Below are 21,767 nucleotides of genomic sequence, written 5' to 3' on the forward strand. Positions count from 1 at the left end.
AGAAGTAGGTTCATGCTGCCACACAGGGTCCTTGAATGAGAGGAAATTGGTTCTTGAAAGTTCCTTGAAACAAGAAACACCTCAAATATATAGAGAGACTTGAAAAGCTAATTCATATTTAAAATCATGTTTGTACAAATATTTATTCTTTCTATTAGAGAAGTTGTTGTTTTGTTGTCTGAGTAGCAAAGCAGTAAAGATAGAGCTGTTATCCCCTGTTGATGAATAACTGCAGTATCTGCCTACATGTTGACAGAGCTAGATAACATTGCTCATCAAATCAATACAATAGTGTTTGAATTTGATTCACTTCGATAAGCTAGTCTTTTTTTTTAATGACTGATGAGGTGAAAGGAAGCCTCTTTCTAACTCAGATCTTTTTGTATTACTTTTTCTTTCCTGCAGAGAGTTTCTACAACATCCTGGTGCTGAACGGAGTCCAGAGAGTCTGTCTGAGAGCATGTCAGACGTTTCCCGATAACGCTGCCCTGCAAGCCGCTGCACTCTCCTGCCTGGCTGACTTGAGTGAGGAGAAATGATTACAGAATATACTTAAATCAATGATATCTGAGAAGTTAGTCCACACAAATAATCAGCTAAACAAAATTACTCTGATGCATAGCTACAGGTTAATAAATAATAATAATAATTTAACTTTATTGATCTCACATTGGAGAAATTTACCTCTGCATTTAACCCATCCCCTTGGGGAGCAGTGGGCTGCCATCGTGTGGAGCCTGGGGAGCAATCAGGGGTTAAGGGTCTTGCTCAGGGACCCAGAGTGGCAATCTGTGGGAGTGGGGCTCAAACTCAGAACCTCAGGATACCAAGCTCTATGCCTTAGCCACTAGACTGCCACTCCATTAAAAAATTAAAAACGTTCCCTACAAATATTCAATCTGGCTTTTTTTATTTTTTATTATTGTCTGTTTTAAGTGGATTTCCTGCAGGCTAGTAGGCTGAAATTTGTGGGTATTTTGCAAGTGGTGACAGTGCTAAACATTTCTTTTTAGTCTAGCCTTGGCTTATAAAACATATCACCACAAACTCATTGCAAACTGTGGAAAATGGGGTGGTGGAGAGCTGGAACACATTGTTCCTCTGAGGACATACAAGTCACTTAACAATAGATTACACATAATTAGGAAAACATCAGTAAACAGATAAAAGCCTTTGTGGCAAACACATAGTTCTTGTGTCACGTATTTACTAAGAAAGTATTCACTGTCAGTTAGTATAAAAGGTGGAGCATCCCATAGATCAAGGCTCTTGGACTCTGGCATGCATTGGTGTTGTATCTTTCTGTAACCCTGTCACACCTTGCTGATTTAGCCAAAGAATGCCTGACGTCCCAGAATCTCCTAAAACGCTGGCATACGCTAAACTTTCTATGTATTTTTTCAAGTTTGGATGTATATTTAGAGTATTCATAACGGGTCCAGAGCTTACTGTTTGTCCAACAACAGCCTAACTTATGCATAACGCACGGCAGCGTAATGCTCAAGCCAGTGTCCTGAGGGAGGCAGCAATGCGCCCGGCCTGCATAGAAATATTTCTTTGATCGTGGTATTAACCTAGCTGCTGTTTACTGCCCACCAAAAAAAAAAAAAGATAAATAAAAAGAAAGAAATAAGGTTTGAAGTCGCAGCAGATTAAGCGTCATGTCTGCTTGGAAGATTGTTGGTTGTGACTGTAGGCGTGAACGCAGGGAGAAACCATCACAGTCACCTTCTTGCTCACCCTATGATGGGGATGAGGTCCGAAAGAGAACTGACAGTTTCCTCCTGTGAACCCCCTTTTATACCAAAACGCTGCAAATACAGTACAGTTTTTCTTCACCCTGTTGGGTTAAAGTGTCTCCATATTTCTATTCTCTCTTATATCGTTTAAATTTGGATCTGCTGTAAGACTTAAAGGACAGGGACAGAGTTTAGGTGAATTAGGGGTTTAATAAAACTATTACATTGGTTAATAAAAAGAAGATGGAACATTTTGGTTTAACACTGCATAGGGAAAAGCTGGGTTGATAAGTTTGGCTGATAAGGTGATAGAGGTGGGGTGGAGAAGCTGATTGTCATGCAAAAGAAGCCAATGACACCGTTATGAGCTGCTTTCATTAGTAATAAAGTGGTCTAGCCTTGATTAATGTCCCAGGCCCTAGAACTGGTGGGCCAATCACAACGCAGAGATGATTTTTTAAATTTTTGGATGCAAAGCGGGCGGGGTTTTCTGGGCGTGACGATAAAGCTGCGCAACGCTGGAGAAAACACAACAAGGAAGATAGCAACAACTATTGAACAGTTCTCGTTTGACTCAGTTTTGGAAGGATTAGACTTGGGGTTTTCGTTGAAACTTGAGCAGGAAGAGGCTCTACGCTCATTCATTTTTGAGAAGGATGTATTTGCCGTTTTACCGACAGGCTGTTTGTTTACACCCCACCACCAGCTGGCGTGCTTACTATGTCACAGTCAGTTGCACACATTGGTCAGAGCGTTGGCCGAAAGGCACAGACATGGTTTGAAAGAGAACGGGTTGTTTTCATCAACAATCTTCTGATGTCTCATTCATCAGGGCCAGACTAAATTACACATTTAATTCCACAATTAGTCTGATTTATCAGTCTTCTCACCCTTTTCTTTCTGTTTAGCTCACATAGCACAGCTTCTGTTTGAGGATTTAGTTGTTACCTGCAGTGACGTGGCCATTTGTTTTGGATCATCATGCAGTTAAAAGACCCACTAGCAACAATCTTTTCATTTTCTGGCAGAGTCCACCACTTTCTTAAGGATAAAAGTTGGTCAGATTATGTAATCCAGCAGGGTCCCCAGGTGGTTTTGGAAGTCAGACCTACTTCTTCTCCATACATAAATGATCTCGTCGCTGTCGGACGGAAACCTCGTATGTCCAAAACCATAAAGTTTACAGGAAATTGTAAAAACAGCGACAGCGGAAGAGTCCAATGGAGTAACGAGATTAAGTCCCAACCTTTTTTCAACACTTTTAATTGGTTAATATTTTCCAAAACATATGTTCACACGTGGGGACTGACCCATCGTATCAATTTATGAAAAAAAAAAAGTCCAAAATGGAAGTTACAAGGTTTTTTCCCGACAGCGACGATATGCATGTTTTCACATATATTCCTCATGTTTTGTCCTTATTACTCTAAGGGAATTGCATTTTTTTCCCATTTTTGCTGCAGGCAAAGAACATGTTTTGTAAATGGGACATTTAAAACAAAAAGCTATCTAGAAATTTAACGTTGAATAGGTTTTTAATAAAAAAAAAAAAAAAGGCTTTTAGACTTTGCTGTTTTCTCAGTTTCTGTTTTTCACATTTACTTTCCATATTTTATTTGTTTCAATTTTCAAACTTTCAACTTCTTTAAACATATTTTATATTCTTTAATGTTTTTTTTTTTTTTGGGACTTCTGGACCTAAATATGTTCTTCTTTAGTACAGCTCTCTTTCAGGGAACTCTGGGAGATTTATATTTTCCTTCCCCCAGGTACATAGATAGTTAGATTTATTTCAAAAATACCATGTCATATATTCATCTAAATCTGAAATTAGCAGAGAACATAAATTTAGTTTACTTTCCCACAGTGGAAAATGTTCAGGTTTTCCAAGCAGGAAAGTGAAACACAAAAGGATCAGGCAAAAAAAAAAACACGGAGGCACTAAAGAATGAATCAAGTTTACAACATAGGAAAAATCTTACAGTTCAGTTATTAAAAGTAGAACAAAATAAAAAAATAAAGCAGTGTAGAAAGAAGAAGCGGTTTTAAAAACTGAGGAAAATGTGAAAGTTTATACATAAAAAGGCGTTCTTCACAAGAATAAAAATAAGGCTGCAAAACAACAGGTATGTAGAAATATAGTGTTGCACCGATGCCATTTCTTGGCCCCGATACCGATACCCGATACCTGGCTGTGCAGTATCGGCCGATACCATAATAATGTAAAATAATTGCCATCATGGCTTGTCAAGCTGCTCCTACCTTTGTGAAGCAGGAAAAAATCTAATACAAAGTGAATCCAGTAGAACTTTGTATTGCCTAACAGGAGTGGGTGACAATAGTTGAATAAACTTATGGCTCTCAAAATGGTATCGGTGCCCTATTTGTTGGTACTCGCCGATACCGATACCACCATTTTAGGGCAGTATCGGGGCCCCGTCCGATACTGGTATCGGTATCGGTACAACACTATAGAAATGTGATGTTTGTTCAGAGCAGAGACCGTTATCAAGTCTAACAGCTGTTTGGAAGAATGATCTTTAAAAGCAAGTGGGATTAATGTGAATCTGTAGTGTAGCTTTAATATTTTGCAGCATCTCTAAAAGCCCTTTGGATCTAAACAGCAGCTCCTCCAGGGTCAGCGAGATAAACGGCTAATCTAAGCTTCTGTTTTATTATTTGATGCGACTCACTTTTAAAATTCAATTTGCTATTTGGATTTTCTTTTTTCCTTGTTTTAGCCTTTGTTTACTAGTAGGTCATTTATTAGTTCATTCTTCCCTTGATGCCACCTTTCAGCTGCAACCATCGTGCAGAGCAAGGCGGTGGCTGAGCAGGGTCTGGAGGAAGGAGAGCTGGAAGCAGAGAGAGGCATGGAGGAGGTGGAGGACATGGGCCTGGGCTGGATGGAAGACTGCTGCACCGCGCTGGAGCTCCATGCAGCTGAGCAGGCTGTTCAGGTGAGGTCCTGTAACTTCCAGACGCCGCGGTTTGAGAAGGGAAGCGGCTAATGCTGGACTCGTTTGGTCATTTCAGGAAGCAGCAAGCTGGGCCATTCATAATCTGCTGTTGAACGGAGCTCAAGTAAACCCTTCAGAAGAGGAGCTAGAGGGCAGGTGGGTGGCGTAGAGGTCAGGTTTAGAAAAAGTCTTCTGAATGAGTTCAGAGCTGTTTGATTAGATCTGGATGTTTGTCTGTCAGGACTCCTGTTCACAGGCGGTTAATGGCTGCAATGCTGCTGCACCCGTCCTCTCCCAGTGTGTTCATCGCAGCCACCAGCGCCATCGCCACGCTCATTACAAACAACAGTGAGTAAGCTTTTTCCTCCATGTTTTGTTTGTGTTTTCCAAACAGAGGAAATGTTTTGATTTGCCATCTTGTCTTACTTCCTGTCTGACTCATGACATTTCCATTGAATTCCTGCGTTGGTCCAAACAAACTACACCTCTGATTTATTTTGGTAGCAGAGAATCACTGGTGGTTTGCACTGACTCTTTCACTTCAAGGTGTTCTCATTTTTACAGACATCATAAGACTGGATTCTTTTATCCTGAGCAAGATACGTTTTTTTGTTTTTTACGCATAGTCTATGGTCTTATTTAACCCAGGACTGGAGGTCAGGCCTGTGGGCAGCCGTCCAGTTCTTTAACATCTAACTCAGTCTTCCATGTCTTTCTTAATTTAACATTTGTACCGTTGAAACTATGGAGTGAATTTTGTCCCATTATTGTTGCAAGCAAATAACAGTTTTTGTAAATGGAAATCCGAGAAGTAATGCAGGTTTTTAGAGTAAATTAGCTTTTTTTCTCATGTTTAAAAAAAAAAAAAAAAAAAAAACTTTTATTCATATTTTATTTATCTTATCTTATTTTTTTTTTATTTAGATTTTATATTTCTTGATTATAATTTTTTTTTTTCATATTTGGTTTTACAAATTGTTTTCTATTTCAAATTGTGTTTTAAAGATCCAATTCACTTCACTTCCAGCCCAATACAAACTCTTGCTCTTGATGCACATAATTGACCAAAACAAATGTTGTGGCCAAAATGCCTCTTATTCCTCACTTCAGAGGAATTATAAAATAAAATTGTAAAATTATTTTTTTATGATTGAATATATAAAAATATGGAAACAAGGTAAAAAGGAACAATATTTAAAAAATAAAATCTGTGAAAAACAGCAGGGATTGTAAAAAACTTTTTTTTCGATTGAGAAGATTTTTGGTTTCATTTTAAGATTGCATTTTCTTAAAATTTCCACTCAAAAACTTTATGTAGAAAATCTTCTATTGAAAAAGTGTTTTTAAAAATTATTTTAATTTACAATACGTCTTATTTTTGCTTGCAACGATAATGGAACAAACCTCACTCCGTAGATGGCCTGAACAGTGAAACGTCTGTAAGCAGAATCGCTGATAGTTCCCTATATCAGAACTAAGTGTCCAAGTCCTACAGCTCTACATCATAATGGAAGCTTCCAAACCCAGAGACAGACAGGTCATCAGGCTGAGAGGTACGGTTCATCCATTTAGGGAAAACCCCTTCATTGGTCTCTGATCCAGTAGAGATGTGTTTGATAGTGCTTCTTCAAGCATTTTGAAGCAGCTGCTGCAGCCTTAAAAATAAAATACCATTAAATGTCTTATTTAGTAATTCAGGGCTAATCTAAAGACCAAATAAGAGAAACATCACTCCATCCTGCCTTCCAAAGTTAGAAAAAAAATGGATTTTACTTTCTTTTGTAGATTGAATTAATTAATTCATTTTTGTTTAGTTCTTGAACGGGTTTGTTATTTTTTTCATTAGTTACTATTATTTTATTAAGGTTAGTTTTAGTTAAGTTTGCATTAAATTTTTATACATTATAAGTTGAGAGTTTATACAATTTTCAACTATTTCTGCTGAATGCCTATTTCTTTAGGTGCTTTGGAGGGTTTTGCTGGATTCTTATATCCGCTGGGTTTATTTCTAGGAGATGCTGGTGGAGCTGCCAATTAGAGCAAACTATTGTTGAGGGTTGCTAACGGTTACATAAAGTTTTGATGCATCTGCTAAAAGCCAATAAAAAGGTGATTTCGCATAGGGCTGGGCGATATAGAAAAAAAGCTTATCGATAAAAAAAAAATGCATATTGATCGATATCAATAATTATTGAAAAGATTTGAAACCATATTTTATGTGCAGCTCTGCCTGGACTTTTTATAATCTTGCTAAATGATTTAATTTTAATAAAGAACACAAACACAGACTTCCAAATAAATCTTTATTTAACCAACATTTTTAACCATACCATAATTGTTTTAAAGAAAAATAACTTACTGAGTTATATTATTAAATACTGACAAAGAATAAACTAAAGTGACCAGAAAAGTGACCAAAATAAATATAACAAATAAATAAATAGAATACCCTATTTGGGTGGGAATAGTACACCACCAGCTTGTGGTAATTAAAAGATTGTAGGACTAGGCTACCATGTAAACTCTACTCAACAAGAACAAAAACCCAAATAAACTCACCCTTTAGCCTAGCCTAGGTGTATTTTTTCTCACCCCTATTCTTCTAGAGGTGCTGCTGGCACCTCGTTATGGTTCAGCTTAGATTCCTGCTTTAACCTGAGTTATTACTTTGAAGTTGCTGGCCCCTCAGCATTTTTCTCTCAACTGTTAGAACTACGTGGGAAACAGCCCAGAACTGAATATATATATCTATATATATATATATATATATACTGAATATATATATATATATATATATATATATATATATATATATATATATATATATATATATATATATATATATATATATTTTTTTTTTTTTTTTTTTTTTTTCCCCGAGATTCCTCGGAGGAGAGCCGTGCCGGGGCCTAAACAGGTCGTACTCCTGCAGCTGTAAGCGGCTGAGATGATAGATAAAGAAAAAAAAAAAAGTTGGTTGCGTTATCAGACTTAGTTTTCACTGGTTCCCGACACATTTTACAGATAACTGTGGTTTGTTTTTTGTCCGACTTGCCATAACCTAAATACTTCCAGACTGCCTAACTACAAAAACCCTTCTTTGGAACAATTTCCTCCGCCTCTCCTTGCTGCGACATCTTCATGTGCTCTGTGTTGTGGTTTGAGAGGGCGGGGCTTTGTGACGGCGTGCCTGGGTCCGCAATTGTGATTGGTTGGGAGGAAGTAGTGACTAGCATAAACCTACATGATAGGCTACAATGAGAAGGAAGGAAAACTGCGTTTTTTTTATCGAACTTTTATCAAGCCACTTTTTTTCTATTGCACCACACGTCTATCGATCGATATATATCGTTATTGAATTATCGCCCAGCCCTAATTTCGCATGATAAAACTCATTTAAACTCCTCCACATGAAGCAGAGACTCCCTCTCAATCTAAGTAAGCATTCAACCTTTTTCCAGGGCCTCATGCTAGGAGAATCTGACTCCTCCCTACACCATGTTTCTTATTCCTGGTCCTCAGGACCCAATGCCCTTCAAGTTTTAGATGAGGTCTACTCAAGCATGCCTGTTTCAAATGATTGCATTACTTCCTCTGCAGCCATCAAATTCTACAATTCTACAAAAGCCTGTTGATGGTCTTTTCACTCAGTTTAGGTGAGTTGAGGCAGAGAAACACCTAAAAGACAAAGCTGTGACCTTGAGATTCCCAAACCAGACCCATACCTCTTCATGATTAGATCCTGGCATCATGTCTACAAAGATCTAAGAAATGGTACTCTGCTGCAGCTGGAGCCCCACTGGAATACCTCCAGGTGGAAATGCTTCTTCATGTCCGTTTAAAAACCATGTGCGGATCTGAAAAGCTACAAATCTGTGACCAGGATGAACACAGCTGGAATATTTGTCTCCCAGAAGATGAAGATGGCTTATTTAATTTTTTATGTAAGATTCCGTATTTTTACTATTTTAGCAGCAGTCTGAAAGTTGCTTGATCATGTCAAACACGATTTAGTTTTGTTGGATTATTCTATCAACCTGGTTTATTTCTAGGCAATGCAGATGGTATAGTCCCATATGTTCTAGCAGTTAGGATTCCTGGTTTTCACCCAGACGGCCCGGGTTGGACTCCCGGTATGGGAACCCTGTTTTACCCTTAATCCCTTATTGCTCCCTGGGGGCCACACAATGGCAGCCCACTGCTCCTCAAGGGGATAGGTTAAAATGCAGAGAACAAGTTTCATTCCATTTCCTTTCCATTGTGGGACAAAAAAGGGATTTACATGAATATCTTTGGTAAAAAAAAAAAAAAACATTTGAGAGAAACCTGTTGCTGCCTCTACACTGGAAAAACGATCTACAAATAAGTAAAAATGTCTTACATTAAGTGTATTTACCCTTTTTTTGAGTAGGTAAATGACATGATTTGCTAATGAAATGAGTATTTTTACTCTTAAAATAAGATATTTAGAAAAAAAATTAAAATTGTTAGAACTGTAAATTTACAGTCATTTTTACTATTTTTCAAGGTTACACTTTTAAAAGATGTAATTGTCCAGTGAGCTGTTTCCAAACGAAATTTATTTTTGTTTTACACTTGTGTAAGAGTCTAAAGTCTAAAATGCACTGAAATAAGACAATGCAATCTCGTTTTCTTATTTTAAATGTAAATTGTCTTGTTACATTGGGAATATGTCTCTTTTACCTTCTCAACTCAAGAACAAATGGACTTATTTTAAGAAGAAATGACTTATCTAGGTTTTGATTTTTTCCAGTGCATAGAAGGGTTCTGCTTTGCTTGCAGGTAAAATGAGCTCCTTGTTGCTGTCTGGAGGCCTCCATGTTAATCTGGTGGAGATGATGAGGAGACACGCAGGTTCAGCAGATGTTTCCATCAGCGCATGCAAGTTGTTAAAGCTGCTTTTCTATGGAAGGTTTGGAATTAAACTGCTTGTCTTTTACTCATTATGTACATAATCCCATTATGCTGAATTATTGTGTTTAATATAAAGCCAATGGAAAGTTCATGAATGGATTTGAATATTGAAATTTTTTTGTGGTAGAATGAACAGAAATTAGAAATGTTATTCTACTATGTTATGAAAATTTTATTCCCTTTTTTTTGTAGTTTGTCTGTCCACATGGTTCAAAAACACCAACATAGCAAAAGAGGACATTTTCATTACTCTGTGAAATTCCCGAATGATTCGCCTCTGAAACCCAGGCTCACTTGATCCAGAAACACTAGAAGTGCACAGCAAGAGTAAACTATGCTAACTGCTGTTAGGACAGCGGGTCAACGATTGGCAAGAAGGACAAACAACAAATTAGATAACCCCCCCCAGGGATTGGTAGCCGAAAAATCTTTTTACTATCCCCTTAATTAGATGGTTTGGACCCGGAAATGTGAAATTACTGTTAGAAAATACTGTCTAAAGAGGGGAGATGGAGCAATGAAAAAAAAAGGCTTATTATGTCGTCTTTAGAGACCCAGATCCTTGTCAAACTATCAAACTAACCAATAAGGACGCATTATTTTGTAAAGTAGGTTTGAAAACATGTCTCCAACATAAAGGAAATTTCATAATTTAAGAAAAAAAAATTTCAACCTCTACACTTCAAGGTTAGACTAAAGGGGATTCAGGATGAATTACTATTGGATATTTCATATCTGTAAAGATGAACTATATACTCTGCTTTGGGGTTTATATTAAAATTGTGTATTTATTAGAGTAGGGAATTGATAAGATTTTCACGTTTCTGATTTCCTTATCGATTCTGTGAAACAGTGAACTTAGTAAGTGCACGGTGACATTCGTCTACCTTCGCCTGGCTTCACCTTTCTGCCTCCCCGCCGAAAACAGAAGGCAGTGACCGGGAGCTGCCAGCCTCTGAGCCAGCCAGGCTACCCGTCTCGTCACAGTCATCTAAACCTAATGGAGAAGGCATCCGTTTAATAATGGCATCTGTTTAAATAAACAAGCCTTTCTCTCACCTTTCTCTCGCTCCCCCGAACTGCAGAGCAACTTCCTAGCATGTTTAATAGCCCCAAAGAGAGGTAGAACATTGGTTTATTTCCATAAATGGCATATGATTTACTAGGAACCACGTTAAGCACAGCCAGTGATATAAAACTAGCTACTTCCCACCAGAGTTGCCTTCCATGCTGGTCGTAACTTTAGCTTCTGTCTCGAAGCATCAAGAACACGGCATTCGTTAAAATGTATGCCATGTTGTGTGCGCAGGTGTTTCTGCATGTTGGATGTATTTCCTCCCTTGGATGTTATTGCCACTTTGCAATGATTACAAAGCACCTTGTTGCCATCTTTCTCTTCCTTAAAATGAAGCCAAACTTTTGATCGTTTTGAGCGCTTTTGTTTTGCTTTTCTAGACTTACGCCTGGTCACGTCGTACTTGCTTACTGAATACCATGTGCGTAACTTGCGTAAAAAAACGTGACGTAAGTCGCGCTGTCCAGCGCTAGGCTCTGGTTCTGCCTGGAACCGATAAGAGAATCGTTAAGCGAGCTGCCAAACGGTGGCATGGAATTGGAACACACAGAACAGGTTCTGAACAGGAACCGGTTTTCGATTCCCATCCCTCGTATTTATTTACAGATGGAATAAATTAGGGCTGCAACTTATTTTGCTAATGAATAATCAGATAGCTGAAGGTGTCTTAAAGGTTTTATACAGAATGTAAAACAGGGGAAGCTAAAGCCATGCCATTGGAGGGGTTCTGGATAGAGCTTTTTCACTGATGAAAAAGGTTTTTCATCTTAAATGCATAATGTTTATTTATTTATTTATTTATTTATTTATTTATTTGCAATATTGTCATAATTACTGTTCTGAGGTCACTCTTTAAGTTAATGGCAGAGTTTGTGCACTCCAGGTATAGATTAATCAATTACCACATCAGCTGACGATTGTCTCAATAATGCATTTATAGTTTCAGCTCTAATCTATTTAAATAGTAAAACTGAGGTTTTGTTGGTGAGATAATATTTGCGATCATATGAAATGTGTTTCTTTTATCTAAAGATCATCAAGGTTTTCTGCTAGCAGTGGAGAGTTAGCCCCCTAATGATGACTTTCCTTGCATTTGTAGGACCGCCAGCCTGGACGAGCTGAACATGGCCATGAGCCAGATCCTCACAACCATGAAGGTCCATAACTTCCATTCAGAGGTCCAGCTGGCAGCTCTGGAGGCCAGTCTGATCTTCCTTTGCCCAGGTATGTTCAATGGCTGCCATGTTTATTTACAGCACCCTGTTTTCTACTAAGACCCATCGAAGCAACACTATAAGGGAATGCATCACTTTAGTTTTTGTTATGTACACAAATATACACCTTATGGTGTGCTTTCTGTTGCTATATTCGGGGCAGATGCTCTGCTTGATGTTTAAGTAATTAGCACGGCGGACCACAAGCTTCCCTCCTGATCAGAGGAGCTTCTATCTGCTTCTTATAGGTGTCACTTTACCATGGAGCAACAGGATTTAGAGCTGTGGGTTGCTTTGTTTTTATTTAATAAGGGAAGCCCATTAAAGTCGCTAATGACTACAGTGGCTGCGCCCCGTCTGGCAGAGAGGACAGGGCAGAAGCAGCCGGTGCCCAGGACAGCTATGAACCTGAGGGAGGAGGACTAGTGATAAATAATGCAGCAGTCCTTCTATGGCTCTGTGAAAATAGTTACTGTTTCTAAATATCTTCTAATGTTTCCCAGCAGGCTTCCAGAGGGAATTGCTCAGTTATGTTCAGACTAAGAAATGTCCCCCATGCAAACAAACAGATGTTTCTTTATTTCTAAATGTGCTAAGTGTCATCTGTTGATTCTGATAATTGAATGTAATGGAAACACTGACAAAACTCGCAGCAGGATTGGATCGTTCCATCTGGTTTTTAAAAAGGCCAGCAAAGAGCAACATGTGGCGTTAATGGAAAATACGTTCTGCTTTTATTTATCTGCCAGAAACCCCAGTGATCTTAGCCCATGTTGTTGTTTGTGAGGCTGTGAAGTGGCTGTGCTCTGCGTTCGGAGCAGGAATGCAGAGCTGATTCATTGCTGCAGCTTTGTTTTTCTCTTCCATCTAAATCTGGTTGATTTTCCCTGCTGAAGAAAGCCGTCCTCGGTACAGCTGTAATTAGATTAGTCATTAACCATACTGTTTTCCTCTCTCCCTCTCTCTCTTTCTGCATTTATTTTTCATATTGTGGCCTTTCTGTGTGGGAATTCCCAGACAGGAGTTTAAGGGAGAACGGGGCGTCTGTTGCAGATCCTGACATGGCCGATGTGTCGCTCAGAGTCCTGAAGAACCAGTGTGTGTTGGAGGGAGCTCACACACTCTACCTGGAGGTCCTCAACAGGGTTTGTAGAATAATTCCTCCTCAACATTGTCTTCTAAATCATTTTCCTTCTTTGTGTTAAGTTAGATTTATTTTTAATAATGCATTTCTTAAATTTTCTATGTGTATTCTCTGAAATCCTCTTTATGTGTGTGTGTTTGTAGTTCATCAGGAGACCCATCCTGCAGCAGTGTGGCCTGAAGGTGCTGTCATCCCTGGCTGACTGCTCGGGTGCAGTGGATCTGTTGTGCCAGCAGGGGGCGATAGACACAGTGCTCCATACACTACAGATGTTCCCAAAGGAGCGAGGTATTTTACTGCTCTGGCAGAATTCACCCAAAGTAAACTAAAACAGATTTTTTTTAATGATGAAAACAAGTAAGTAGGTCAATATTAAAACCTTCAAGTTGACACTAGTGTTTAGAGTGGAGTAAACTTTACTAAAACAAATATCTCTCTAACTCCTGGACTCAAGGCACGAATTGTAGATAAGGATAGAAATTTAACTTTATTGGTCATACAATGGGGAAATTCACTGTGCATTTAACCTATCCCCTTTGGGAGCAGTGGGCTGCCACTGTGCGGCGCCCAGAGAGCAGTGTGGCATTAAGAGTCTTTGCTCAGGAACCCAGAGTGCAGACTGTGAGGATCAAACCGCATACTTTCAACCTTCTCAGCGCACAAGCGCACTGCTCTAACCACTCGGCCAACATTCCCCTGAATCTAGGACCCAGCTCATAATACTCAGCTGGATCCTAGATGTGTAGCGATTTCAAATTCACATGGCCAGGCAAGACGATGCAATTTTATTTGTAAAGCACAATTTACATTAATTAGATAATAAATCCGAGCGCAATGAAATAGAAAAATGGATACTGCTTCAAACGGCAGATTTAGCGTCATGTCTGGCAGGAAGTTTGTTGGTCGTGGATGTGAACTAGAGACTGACACGGGAGTGGATTTTCACTCCTGTCCCGTCCCTCTCCCACAGAAAAAAATTGTGTCCCGTCCCGATCCCGGGCCAGAGTAGAAATCTAAATCCTGTCCCGTCCCACTCCTGGTGAAATTACTCCCACTCCCATCCCGCTCCCATTCAGAATGACTGCCGCCCCCGCACCACTCCCAATCTTGTTTTTTAGCACGGGTGAAAAACTCAGAGCGGAAGCACTGTTGGTTTTTGGGTCCTGTAGTTTTTTTTGACTCACATTATAGTGTAGGCTTCAAGGAAAAAAACTACAAAATGGCGGCGCCGCGCCAGTACTGGATTTTTTTTCTTTCAATTTTATTTAATTTTTTGGCATCGATCCTAGTTTTTTTTTATTTTTTATTATTGGTTTGCTCCCACTCCCGTCTGCTCCCGTTAATGTTTAATCCTGTACCGTCCCAATCACGTGATCGTTACTAATACTGACTCCCATCCCACGGCAATCCCACGGGAATCCCATGGGATTCCTGAAAAAATGTCAGTCTCTAATGTGAACGCATGGAGGATCCATCACTCTCCTTCATGTTCACCTTATGATGGGGATGCAGTCTGGAGGAGTAGTGACAGTTTCCCCCTGTGAACCCCTTTTCATACCAAAACGCTGCCAATACGCCATTAAACAGTAGCTGTACGTTAGAAACACGTTCAGCTGTCGTCTGGAACACATGAAATAGGTTGATATATGTTGGAGAGAAGTTATGCACAAGTTACTCATAGGTTTTGGATAAGCTAGACATCACGACTTAGGAGTAACTGACACGTGCGTCAACAATCAGTTATCTTACCTGTGACTTATGCCCCACTTATACGCTGGTTTATGTTGGGAAACTTTCAGCATGCACTGGATCTGTAGTTTGAACATGCTCAAGGTTTCTTGCCGAAGTACTTGCTGTATGTAGATGTGTGCCAGCGTGATTCAGCGTTTTCATAACAAAAACTGACCCATAACGTATCCAACATATGCCAACATTTTTGCCAGATTTTTCCTAAGTTAGGCAAACGCTGGTCTAAATGATCAATGTGTGTCAGGGACTTTAGCTCTTTAGCCTGATGCATTCTCTGATAGATGAAAAAAATGTATAATCATCTTGTGAGTGATCATCAACAGTAAAAAGGAAAACAGTAGTTCTCAATTTGTCAAATACATTTTTTTATCCTTCCAGAGATACACTACTGGGGTCTAACCCTGCTTAGCTACCTGGTGGTGAAGAAGAAGCTGTCGAGGATGATGGTGCCGATCCTGGCGTCTGTTGTGGTAGCCTCCCTCAGTCAGTACAGAAACGATTCAGAGATGGTGTTGAAGGTGAGCCGATGTTTATATCTGAATTTCAGCTTTTAGTTTCATTTGGATCGACCACTTACTGCATGATACATTTCTCTCAGCTATCTTTGGGTATTAAACTCACCAGTTAAATACACTAAAACAGGAATTAATGTACATCACTACTGTGGTCTTTATTTTTCGCCTCCAAAAACATGAAAGATTATGTCAATATATGCTGAAATCTTTAGCTGTTTTGTATAAATGAGGCGAGATGCTGAAGCTCTTTAAAGCTACTTTCTACTCTCTTTCTGTTTTATTTAGACAAACCCTTTTTGAGTATTTTCAGGGACATAATTGTGACCATCGCTGCTTTTTCAGTGTTTTCAGGTGGCGCTGAGGATGTTGGACGCCTGCTCAGGGGCAGCAGCTGAACTGCAAAGGGAAAACTTCGACAGACAGATCTTCCAGCACCTCAGGCAGGATAGTGAGCAGACCGTCAGCCCAGTAAGTTCATTTACCTAAATGAGACTCAGCTATCCCGTGAAAGCTGCCAAAAGGAGCCAAATACCTTCCTTTAGCCAGGATTAGCAATTCATTTTATAAATTTTATAAATCCCCCCAAAACTATGAAGAAACGCATCAAGGAACTGATCAAACTGTGTTTTATACAGTGGCTTCCAAATGTATTCATACCCCTTAAACTTCTCCACATTTTGTTGCATTACAACCACAACCATCAGTATATTTTACTGGAATCTTGTATGAACAACCTTTTTTTTTTTACAAATAAAAACTGAAGAGGATTTTGTGGAAAAAGTATTCAGCATTTCTCAATACTTTGTGGAACATTTTGCTGTAATCAGTTAAAGGTCTTTTGGAGTTTGTCTCTACCAGCTTTGCTCATCTTCCTCTTTGGCTCAAACTTGCAGATCACAATGACTCTCTTCTAATCTGACAGGTTTTTTGTCACAAATTCTTGGATGGGTTTAGGTGTGGACTTTGACTAGGCCATACCCAAACTGTTCCCTTGTAGCTCCAGCTTTATTTTTGGGTGGTTGTTCTGCCGGTAGGTGAACCTCCACTCAAGTCTTTTGCAGACTCCAACAGGTTGTCCCGCATTCAGCTCCTTCTATTTTGTCTTTCCCTGCTGAACGGAAGCAAACCCAGAGCACGATGGTGCCACGACTGTGGTGCCAGTTGGGATGGTGCTTTCAGGGATTTGCAGTGTTAGTTCTCCGCCACACATGGTGCTTTGCATTTTGGCCTTAAAGTTGCTTCTTGCTGTAAGCACCTTAGTCAGGATTTTTGCTGGATGAGTTGTATACAACACTCTAAACATCTTTATTTACAGCACATTCAGTTAGCGACTCCTTAATTCAGTTTATTTTTATAGCGCCAGTTCACAACACATGTCATCTCAAGACACTTTCCAGTTCACCACTCCTGCATCTATATTCATAGTTTTGTCTCTAAAAGTTTAATATCGATGCTGGAGCTGCTCACATTTTTGAATTTTATTTTTTTTATTTATTTTCAGTTTAAATATTTAGAAGAAAAGAGAACAAACAAACAAAAAAACAGAAGTTGTCTTCTCCTGCTCAGTGAGAAACAGTCAACCAGACGTCAGGGTTTCTATGGCAGAGCCTCTGCCATAGAAACCTATGGCTGATCGTCATGGTTTGCTTACAGAAGAAACATGAAATTTTTAAATTAAATCACTATATTTAGTTAAGACTCATATCATTAATTAGATGCTTTTTAATGAATTCTGTATTGATATCTAATTTTAATAAATAATGGCATATTTAAATGTAATGTTATTTACTGTGTTGTGGCATTCGTCATATTTCAAAAGATTATAATGAGTTAAATTTTATTTAAATAAAAAGCAAATGCAGCGAGTCAATACAAGCTCAGCATGCCAACAGTCATGAATATGGACGGGTGTATATTTGGGCTCTTATTTTGAAGAAAATGGTGTGAGAGTATGCGTGAATGGTTGTTTGTCCGGTTTGTCTCTGTGTTGCCCTGCGATTGACTGGCGACCTGTGTTAGTTGTACCCTGCCTCTCACCCATTGACAGCTGGAGATAGACAACAGCACCCCTGTCGAGCCAGCTTGGGGTAAATGTGATGGAAAATGGACAGAAGGATCTTGCCCTAATTGAGCTGATGATAAAATTCTACGTATAACAAAAAAAACATCTAAATCAGTTCAGTTTAAGCCATTCTCTACATTAGAAACACTAAAACAAAGACGACCAATCAACATCCAGACCTCTACCTGCCTAAAAATGCTGCACTGCAGTGGTTTGTTTGATAAATTACAAAGACGTCAACAGTCAGTCTGACTATTAATGTTATAAGTCAGCCCCTTGAATTGAAAGAATGGGTTCCAACTTTTCTCAATGACTGTATTCCTCTCTATCATTAGCTGCGGAAAACGGCGTGTCTCGCTTTGTCCAAGATGTGGTGCGACTCTGAGCTACACTACAGCATGCTGGAAAAGGCCTGCATGGATGGCGACACCATGATGGCAGAGTGCCTCATTGAGCTGGGCGCTGACATCAACAAGAAGACAAAAAATGAGTCGCTCGTTTATCAGGTTAGAGGCTAAGAATGTTGGTTTATATAAGTTCAATTAAAATCTGACGGAACGGTTTGTTTGATCTAAGAAGTGTGGGAATCATGGTGCTTCCTTTTTACGTTTCTGAGGTGTGTGAGAAAGGTGGTCCTCTGGAGCTGGTGGAACTCCTGGTGAGCAGAGGCGCTCCTGAGCAGTCCCTCCGCAGGGCTCTGGCTGTGAGCGTGAAGAGGGGCGATGGGCCAATTGTTATCCTGCTGCTCGGCCGGCTCGGTCTGGACCTCAACAACAGCGCCCTCTGCCTCGGAGGCTTCAGGCTCGGCCGACTGGATGCGGCCTGGCTGAGTCCTCTGCTGGCTGATCGGAGCAGGGCCAACAGTCTGCGTTACAACAGTAAGAAGGGCTAAAATTCTTCTCTCATCGGTTTCCTCAAATTACCTCAAAGCTTTTAAACAAAAATGATGTGGAAATCTATGGAGTTAATTTTCTTCCATCATTGTGTCAAACAAAAAACACATTTTGTAAATTTTAATAAATGAAAAAAAACAATAAATCAAATGAAATTGTGAAAAAAGTCTAAATCAAGAAAGGGTTTTGAGAGAAACATTGCTGTTTTTTCAAATTGTTTTAGTTAAATATTTTTTCACCATTTTTAATGTACAGTTTCTTCATTTTTTTATATTTTCAAATTTCAGGTTGGTTTTTCCTCTGTATTTTATAAAATAAATTATTTTTAAATTGCATTTTATTGATCACATTCCCTTCATTTCTGGGAGTATGCTTTCCTAAGGAGCGAGGAGCAAAGATGAATTTCTATTGATCTGCTGGATATTAGCTACATTTTTATTGGTCAAGAGCGAGTGTCTGTATTGTCCTTGAAATAAAGAGAATAGTATCTGTGAAGCTTAATTTGAAAAGAATGCAATTAATAAAACTCAGGAGAAAAGTAGAAATATAGCTTATGAAGAAAAATTAATTGTGAAACATGACAAAAAACATTTTCTTATTTAACGTTTTTAAAATAAGTTGAAATAAATCAAAATGCATATTTAAAGGAAAAAAGCAGAGTTGCTTTGGAAACCTTTTTTTTTTATAATTTTTTTCTTGATCGCATGTTTTTCACATTTCCATTTACAAACCATGCTCTTTGCCTGCAACAAAAATGGACAAAATGTCCACCCTAGAATAATTTTTCAGCCTGTTTTTTTTTTTTTTGTTCTTGAAGGTAAAGGTGTAAGCTTGGCGAGGTACATTCAGTCTCTGCAGAGGTCAAAGGGCGTCGTTGCTTTTTCCAGACTAATGTCAGACCAGTGTCTGACTTCTGGTTACATATCAGATGAAAGCGACGACTCCAGCTTCAGCGCCGTGTCTATGGATGACAGCTTGTTCATGAACGACGATATAGAGAGTGACGGTAAATTTTTAACTTTTGTTTTTTCTTTCTCATATAGCACACGGGTAACCTGAATATATATAAAATCCATTATGATATGATGATTTCAAAGGTTTCGAAACTAACCTGAACACATCTGAACAAGTTCTTACCCCCTAAATCTAATGGCTGCTTGTGTTACTCCGTGATGCCATCAGGACTTTCACATTGTTGTGGTGAAATTTAGGCTTAATTTTAATATTTTAAATCAGACTATCTGCTGGGTTTTCATGTATTTACTACATTTCTCTAAAGACAGGGTTTCTACAGTCAGGTTTATAAAATGTATCCTGGCTGTGGGACCCCTGCACCATGGCCTCTGGGATTTGGCCTCTCAGGGATTGTTACCTTTGGCTGTCTGTTGTCTTCTTTTTGCTGTTATGCTCTGTATTGTGTTCCTCTCATCTCATGCAGGTGTGGAAGCAAACTTCTAAGAATCACTGTATATCATCTGTGTTGTCTATTCTTGCTGTTTTGTTTCATTTTTCCTTTTTTCATTCACTAATTCCTATCTCTATCTTTCTCCCCCCTTAGTTCTTATACCCTCTTTCTCTCTCACCTCCCTCTCTCTATCTCTGTCTGTTTTATCCACCATAAATAATTTTAATAAAGTTTCATAGACAGGTATCTAGTTAAACCATATTGCAACAGTCATAATGGTCTGCTAGTGAATGCAAAGCCGTTGGGCTATCAGATGGCTCTGGGACATCTATTCCTAGAGCTATATTGGCAAAACAGGACACACACACAAAAAAGATTTGCCTTCATCTAGTGGTGCATTAAATGAATTACAAACAATGGACTAGTTTCTCTTTGTCAAGCTTGTTAGATCACCTACGGAAGCTGGGGAGTGACATTGTGTTCTCTCTAGATGGAGGGGATACATTAACCTCTGTCACTCTTGTCAAATCAGCCAAAATACATGAAACTTATTGGACATTTTCTTAAACAGGACTGAAAAGAAAGGCATATGCTGGTTAGTTGGTGAGGAATAACAGCTGATAATTGCTCATTCTGTATGGGATAACAAATTTGCCATCTCTGGTGGAGGGGCGGACTACTTGCTGCATCGAACTACCTTCCTTGTCAAGTAGAAAACCTGAAACCTCTGTTTCTGTTCTTATGTCCCGCCCCCTTAAAAAAATCTCCACCTGATTAAAGATGCACAGATATAGACTCTTGTTTCTTCCAATAATTTCTTTCTTTATTTTTCTGTCGTTCCTCTCACTGGAAAAAGGGGACGTCCTCCACTGTAAAAGAAAGTATAATCATCTATGGTTGTTTTTGCTTGTTTTTAACTTTCCCTCACTAAAATGTTTTCAGTTAGAGGTAAAAGGCATAAAACTGACAAGTTTGGCCCAACTCAGCTACTCTGATCAAAAACGGCGACCCAATAAGGCGTCTCCCATTGGGTCCATCGCCCCCTATGCATTTACAAACTATAAGCTATGAGAACGATTTCATTTATCATGTGACGTTAGTACACTTTTCACAGTATATGTATTTATTAAAGGCATACATTAGTTGACTTTAATACAATGAAAAAAATGCCAAATTAGTTCCACACTGTCTCTTTAATGAACTTGTGTTCATCTAGTAGTTCTGGGGAATTTTCTCCCACTGTCGTCTGGGTATCTTTTCCACCTTATAGATAAAAACCTAACTATCTTTGTCCAAAATGAAAACTAATTTGGGATCTGAAACACTTGTACAAAGTTGACAAGTATCTGTTAGTCACATGCTGAAAATATATATATATAAACAGATGATATTTGTGGAGTTTTTGTTTAGTTCCTGTTGTTTTTGTGTTTTGCTGTGATTAGGAAGTGATTCATTGCTGGGGGCTTTCTCTCCAAAGTCCAAAAACAGCTCAGCAGAGGAGCTTAGGGGAGACTCCTTCAAAAAGAAGCAGGGACGCCACAGACACCCCAGCTCAGAGGTCAGTGCCATTTGTTTTTTCACACTATTAGGGGTGTCCTTTCCTTAGCGTTGTTCCTTATATTTCACCAAAGCAAAGCAAAGTATAGATCCATCTTTTTTCTCGCATTTGCAGAGTCCTCAAGCTGAAAGTGAAAACAGTGAACCTATACACAGAAGATTTGTACGGACTAACTCTAAGTCAGGTAACACGGTGTGAAAAGAAGGAACAAAACTGTTAAAAAGTTGAGGTGGCACATTTTCACGATTCAAAAGATGTATTAGAAAAATATTCCCACATTTATAGATGCTTCCTGTGATTTTCAGAGATGTTATGTTGAAAACAGCAAATGATATGAGAAAATGGAATAGAAGAAGCTTTATTGTCCCACAGTGGGAATATTTGGGTGTGACATTGGCAAAACAAATAGAGATATGAAAGCTAGAGGTACAAAAAAGACTAAATAATGTGATAAAGTCTGTTTTGTAAAAGAGAAAACACATTTCAGAATGAAACAATGCTGTGTAGTTGTTAATAAA

At 38.9% G+C, this 21,767-nt stretch overlaps 1 protein-coding gene across 3 annotated transcripts in view; it reads left to right on the top strand.

Annotated features, from left to right (window-relative positions):
- Positions 1-21,767, top strand: part of lrrk2 (leucine-rich repeat kinase 2) — a 78,030-nt gene that overhangs the window by 13,860 nt on the left and 42,403 nt on the right. For all 3 annotated transcript variants that reach the window (XR_005282824.1, XM_038309031.1, XM_038309032.1), the window contains 15 exons: positions 406-525; positions 4,539-4,699; positions 4,776-4,855; positions 4,941-5,047; positions 9,503-9,632; positions 11,809-11,933; positions 12,941-13,068; positions 13,211-13,355; positions 15,195-15,334; positions 15,674-15,799; positions 17,729-17,899; positions 18,010-18,271; positions 19,104-19,292; positions 21,134-21,249; positions 21,364-21,433. Coding sequence is in view for 2 of the 3 variants with exons in the window: in XM_038309031.1 (XP_038164959.1) it covers positions 406-525; positions 4,539-4,699; positions 4,776-4,855; positions 4,941-5,047; positions 9,503-9,632; positions 11,809-11,933; positions 12,941-13,068; positions 13,211-13,355; positions 15,195-15,334; positions 15,674-15,799; positions 17,729-17,899; positions 18,010-18,271; positions 19,104-19,292; positions 21,134-21,249; positions 21,364-21,433 (2,070 nt within the window). In the remaining variant the exon portion in view is untranslated. The remainder of the gene's footprint in view (positions 1-405; positions 526-4,538; positions 4,700-4,775; positions 4,856-4,940; positions 5,048-9,502; positions 9,633-11,808; positions 11,934-12,940; positions 13,069-13,210; positions 13,356-15,194; positions 15,335-15,673; positions 15,800-17,728; positions 17,900-18,009; positions 18,272-19,103; positions 19,293-21,133; positions 21,250-21,363; positions 21,434-21,767) is intronic.

The sequence above is a fragment of the Cyprinodon tularosa genome, unplaced genomic scaffold (genome assembly GCF_016077235.1).
Source record: "Cyprinodon tularosa strain WSP-4 unplaced genomic scaffold, ASM1607723v1 ctg654, whole genome shotgun sequence".
Lineage (NCBI taxonomy): Eukaryota > Metazoa > Chordata > Actinopteri > Cyprinodontiformes > Cyprinodontidae > Cyprinodon > Cyprinodon tularosa.